Raw genomic sequence first — 6000 nt, forward strand, 5'->3', positions numbered from 1 at the left:
TAACCTCCCTGGTCCTGCTGGCCACACTGTTCCTGGTGCAAGCCAAGATGCCATTGGCCTTTTTGGCCACCTGGGCACACTGCTCACTCTTGTTCAGTCGGCTGTCAACCAACACCCCCAGGTCCTTCTCTGCCAGGCAGCTTTCCAGCCACTCCTTCTCAAGCCTGTAACGCTGCACGGGGTTGTTGTGTCAGAAATGTAGGACTCTGCACTTGGCCTTGTTAAACCTTATACTGTTAGCCTCAGCCCATTGATCTAGCCAGTTCAGATCACTTTGCAGAGCTTCCCTACCCTCCAGCAGATTGACACTTCCTCCCAGCTTAGTGTTGTCTGCAAATTACTAAGGGTACATTCAATCCATTCGTCCAGGTCATTGAAAAAGATATTGAACCGAACTGGACTCAACACTGAGCTCTGGGGAACACGCCTTGTGTCTGGCCTCCATTTGGTTTTAACTCCATTCACCACAACTCTTTGGGCTCAGCCATCCAGCCAGTTTTTTACCCAGCAGAGGGTGCACCTGTCCACGCCAGTGGAAGCCAGTTACTCAGGCAGAATACTTTGAGAAATGTACTATATCCACTGCCTTTCCCTCGTCCATTAAGTGAATCACCTTGTCATGGAGTGCAGTCAGGTGAGTTTGGCAGGATCGGCTTTTCATAAACCCATCCTGACTGGGCCTGATCACCTGGTTGTTTTGCATGTGCAACAAACAGTTAGCACTCAAGGTGATCTGTTCCATGATCTTCCCCAGCACCACGGTTAAACTGACAGGTCTGTAGTTTTATGGATCCTCCCTCCAGCCCTTCTTGTAAATAAGAGTAATATTTGCCAGTCTCCAGTCACATGGAACTTCCAGAACTGGTGTAAGATGATGGATAGGGGTTTGGTAAGCACTTCTGCCAGCTCCCTTATTACCCTCTAGTGGATTCCATCTTGCCCCATAGACTTGCAAATTTCTAATTGGCTGAGCAGGTCTTTAACCATTTCCTCATGAATCATGGGAGCTTTGTTCTGCTCTCCCTCCCTGTCTTCTGGCTCATGAGGGCGAGTACCCAGAGAACATCTTACATTACAATTAAAGACTGAGGCAAACAAGGCATTAAGTACCTCAGCCTTATCCTCGTCCTTTTTCAGTAATGTCCCCCATGTCCAGTAAAGAATGGAGATTCTCCTTAGCCCTCCTTTCATTGTCAATGTATTTGTAGAAAGATTTTTTTAATTATCTTTCACAGAATTGCCACAATTTAGTTGGGCTTCAGCCCTTCTGATTTTCTGTCTACATGATCTCATTTCATCCTTGTAGTCCTCCTGAGATGCCTGCCCCTTCTTCCAAAGCTCGTATACTTTCCTCTTTTTTTCTGAGATGCACTCAGACTTCTCTGCTCAGCCAGGCTGGTAATCTCCTCCGCTGGCTCATTTACCAGCGCATAGGGACAGCTTGCTCTTGCACTGCCAGGATTTCCTTCTTTAAAGTGCATCCAGCCCTCTTGGGCTCCTTTGCCCTTCAGGAATGTCTCCTGTGGAGCGTTATCAACCAGCATTCTGAACAGTCCAAAGTCTGCCCTGCAGAAGTCCAAGGTGGCGGTTCTGCTGACCCCTCTCCTTACTTCTAAAATTGAGAATGTCTGTGATCACTATGCCCCAGGCGTCCTCCAGCCATCAAATCTCCCATAAGGGCCTTCTCTGTTCACAAACAGCAGGTCCAGCAGGGCACCTTCCCTGGTCGGTTCACTCACCAGTTGTATTAGGAAGTTGTCTTCCACACACTGCAGGAACCTCCTAGACTGTTTCCTCTCTGCTGTATTATACTTCCAGCAGACATCTGGCAAGTTGGAGTCCCCCACAAGGACAAGGGCTAGCAATCATGAGGCTTCTCCCAGTTGCTTGTAGAATAACTAGTCAGCCTCTTCTTCCTGACTAGGGGGTCTACAGCAGGCTTCCACCACAGTATCTGCCTTGTTAGGTGCTCCGCTGATTTTTACCCTTAAGCACTCACAGAATCACAGAATCACAGAATCACAGAATAACCAGGTTGGAAGAGACCCACCGGATCATCGAGTCCAACCGTTCCTATCAAACACTAAACCATATCCCTCAGCACCTCGTCCACCCGTGCCTTAAACACCTCCAGGGAAGGTGACTCAACCACCTCCCTGAGCAGCCTGTTCCAGTGCCCAATGACCCTTTCTGTGAAAAATTTTTTCCTAATGTCCAGCCTAAACCTCCCCTGGTGGAGCTTGAAGCCATTCCCTCTTGTCCTGTCCCCTGTCACTTGGCAGAAGAGGCCAGCACCCTCCTCTCTACAACGTCCTTTCAGGTAGTTGTAGAGAGCAATGAGGTCACCCCTCAGCCTCCTCTTCTCCAGGCTAAACAACCCCAGCTCTCTCAGCCGCTCCTCATAAGGCCTCTCAACCCTGTCATTGCCATCATTAAGCTGTAGGGTATCAAAACACAGTTGGCATCGGCCCATCAATTCAGCTTTTCCAGATCCCTCTGAAGAGACTTCCTACCCTCAAGCAGATCAACACTCCCGCCCAACCTAATGTCATTTCCCTCATCCATTAAGTGAGTCACCTTGTCATAAAAGTAGATCAGGTTAGTCAGGCTCATCTTTCGGCACATTGTGATGGCCTGCTTCTGTGCCTTCAAGATTTGCTTCTTGAGGAATTTCCATTATTCCTGCACTCCCTTGACCTTCAGAACTGCCTCCCAAGGGACCCTATCAATAAGGCTTCTAAACAGGCCAAAGTCCAGAAGTCCAAGGTGGCAGTTCTGCTGACTCCTGCTCCTCACTTCTTCAAAAACTGAATACTCTATCATTTCATCATGTCTACAGTCACGTGTAAGTACCAAATATTAGGTATGAAAGCTGACAAATCACTTGCCTTTAGCAGCCAGAAGTTGTGAGATTTCCCACTGTGACTTCTGAGCTGTAGCAGATAGGACATTAAACCATCAGTCACTGGGGTTAAACCATTTAAGTCAGCAGCCTCAGGTGTTTATGTTCCCAGATTTCTGTGGTGTTTGAAGAGACCTTATTTTCCTTCATCCTGTAGCACAGCAAAAACAGGATACTAATTAGAAATTAGTGTTCACTCAGCTGGCAGACTACACTTAACCACGTAGATGATCTCACTCACCCTTTTTCAAGGCATGGTTTAAACTCTTTTCTTTCTTTCTTTTCAGCATCATGGGACTATATGCCTCAGTTGTCCTGGTAATAGGAAAGTTTGTCCGTGAATTTTTCAGTGGGATCTCTCACTCCATCATGTTTGAGGAGCTACCCAATGTAGACCGAATCTTGAAGTTGTGCACTGACATTTTCTTAGTGCGAGAGACTGGAGAACTGGAACTAGAAGAAGACCTGTATGCCAAACTAATATTCCTGTATCGCTCACCAGAGACTATGATCAAGTGGACTAGGGAAAAAACTAATTGATCCCTTTGTCACTGCGAACCAAGTTGATTTCATCTGAATTTTAAAGGAAAAAAAAGCACAATATTCTCTTAAGAGCTAAGCCTTTTATAGTTAGGTAGCAACGATTTTTCACGGAAGGAGTCCTGGAAGCTACGGCCTTAGGAATCCATGCTCCCTTTCAAATTAAGGATCAACAATGAAGAAGGCTGGATGATTTGTTGTTTTTAATGTGCCACTCCTCTACAACCTCGGGACTGCTTTGTAATTTAATCAACGAAAAGTTTGCATCCTTGTCTGTCTGGCTAATTTAATTTTCCAGACAAACATTACCCTTAAAGATAAAAGAAAGGGGTGAACCCACAGAAGACTCCAGTGTACCATCTTAACCCTTTATGGAGCCATTCAGACTGGATTGTGCAATGTGCTGTTGTACATCACTGACTTTCAAGCTACAGTAATGGGATGCTGACTAGCCTTCAGGACACCTGAGACCCAGGGCCACAATGGGAACTGAAGACATTCTAGCCATACCCATTTGTAGAAAAACAGAGGTTTTGGTATACAAAGGACACTGTGGACAAGCCTCTGTTAGCAAAAAGAAAACAAGTAACAATCTCTTTAAATGCCTTATTTTATTTGTACGGTCACAGAAGACATTTCCACCAAACATCAGTGATTTTTCTCAGGAAACAAAAAAAAGCAACTGAAACTTGACACTTTGTCAAGGTTAACTAATGGCTAGAATAATTATGGTGAAATAGTGGGGTGTTCTGCTGGACCATTCTCGTCAAAGTTACTACTTTCCATTAGATGAGAAAGGAAAGTGAATTCAATGACCTAAGGAGTTACTTCATTTCTTATAACCCTTTAAAGACTGAATAGTGTGTGCTTCTCTCTGCTCCCCATGACATGCTTTTTCCCATTTCAGTGATTTAAAGCAACTGTTGTTTTGCTGATAGCTGATATTCTTCTTCCAGTGTTTCAGGTATATGAAAATGTTTACATATTCCAACTCACATTTTTGCATCTGAGACGGGTTTTGTTGGATTTTTTTTAAGTTCCCAGAATATAGACAGACATACATATGAGCTTGAAAAAATGGCCTTTTTTCGTAAATTACTATTATTAGTGACACAAATGGCTCATAACAGAACATTGTAGCATGAAAATTTACAGTTGCAATGTAGGTTTCATTCCATGTTAAAAAAATTACTGAGAAAAAAAAATCATTGAGTGGGTAGGGTATGTTAAAAGGATATACTGTGTAGTTTTGATTCAGTAATGACTTAAAATAAAGCACATGTTGCAAAGTCATTTTAGAAGTATTTTTTCCTCTGCCTTTTTTACATGAAATGGGAGAAGTCTGACATTCTTCTAACTCTGTGACAAATTTCTTGTAGTTAGCTGCTATTTATTATACGAATAATTAGTTAATCACCAGAAAGAAACTAATACGACATAATCTGCTGGCACATCTTACTGCAGAACTTCATAAACCAGTACAACAAAATGAAGTTGCAACATACTCTGCTGAGTGCTTCCATGACAAATGTTGTCATATCCATTCTATACTGTGAATACAAACATTTTGAGCACTGTGAAGTGCACAAAATAAAAATTGCTTCATCATATTGTAACAATAAATTCATTTGGTAACTGGAATTCACTGGAAGACAACCTGATTTCTTCTAGAGTGTAATGGAAAGCAAGCTGCTTATACAGCTGCTTATATAGAGGGCAGCCCTGACATAGGATCCAACAGGGATGCTAAAATGTCCTTTGTGGTTAGATGGATCATCACCTGGGTGTCCAGTGATTTTAAGGAGAACAACACTGGAAGAAGTGTGAAGGGTGTAATGTGTTTCTAAAGATACCAGCCAGCAAAACTGTGCTGGCCCCAGTTGGTCCTGGTTTTGTTCCCGGTTCCTTCTCTTTAATAGGCACTTCCTTTCTGGTGAGAAAACTGTCTGCAGAATGAGCAGTACAGTTATTTGAGCTTTGCAGAAAACTGCTCTTTCTTTCCTGGATTGATCAAATTTTGAAAATAAAAGGATTCTTCTTTTGTTTTTTTTTATTTATTTTTTGACCTGTAGTCAAATTGGTGACATGGACTGGACAGCTAGCTATAGCAGGTGAACAATGTGCTGCTGATGACCAACCCTGGAGCCCAGCTGTCCAGATAAAATCGAACTGACATCCGATTTCTAGTGGCATTCATTAGGGAATCAATATTGGGGCCAATACCATTTGCTGTCTTTCAAGGGGACCTCAAGATGCTGGAGAAATGAGCTGCCAGGTACTTCATGAAGTTCAACTAAGACAAATGAAGTCCTGCATCTGAAATCCAGCTGGAGACCAGTCACAGGTGGTGTCCTCCAGGGCTCAGCACTGGGTCCAGCCCTGTTCGGTTCAATATCTTTCTCAATGATCTGGACAAGGGGATTGAATGTACCCTTAGTAATTTGCAGACAACACTAAGCTGGGAGGAAGTGTCAATCTGCTGGAGGGTAGGGAAGCTCTGCAAAGTGATCTGAACTGGCTAGATCAATGGGCTGAGGCTAACAGTATAAGGTTTAACA

General features: G+C 43.6%; 1 protein-coding gene across 4 annotated transcripts in view; it reads left to right on the plus strand.

Annotated features, from left to right (window-relative positions):
- The window catches only part of PIEZO2 (piezo type mechanosensitive ion channel component 2), a 311046-nt gene extending 305440 nt beyond the window's left edge, over positions 1–5606 (plus strand). For 3 of the 4 annotated variants that reach the window (XM_069853760.1, XM_069853758.1, XM_069853759.1), the window contains one exon: positions 3190–5605. In XM_069853760.1, coding sequence (XP_069709861.1) covers positions 3190–3442 — 253 coding nt within the window. In that variant the 3' untranslated portion in view covers positions 3443–5605. Of the gene's footprint in view, positions 1–3189 lie in introns of all 4 variants that reach the window. The other variant, XM_069853757.1, reaches the window with a different exon arrangement.
- Positions 5607–6000: the final 394 nt, after the last annotated feature.

This window comes from Phaenicophaeus curvirostris, chromosome 3 (assembly GCF_032191515.1).
Source record: "Phaenicophaeus curvirostris isolate KB17595 chromosome 3, BPBGC_Pcur_1.0, whole genome shotgun sequence".
Taxonomy (NCBI): domain Eukaryota; kingdom Metazoa; phylum Chordata; class Aves; order Cuculiformes; family Cuculidae; genus Phaenicophaeus; species Phaenicophaeus curvirostris.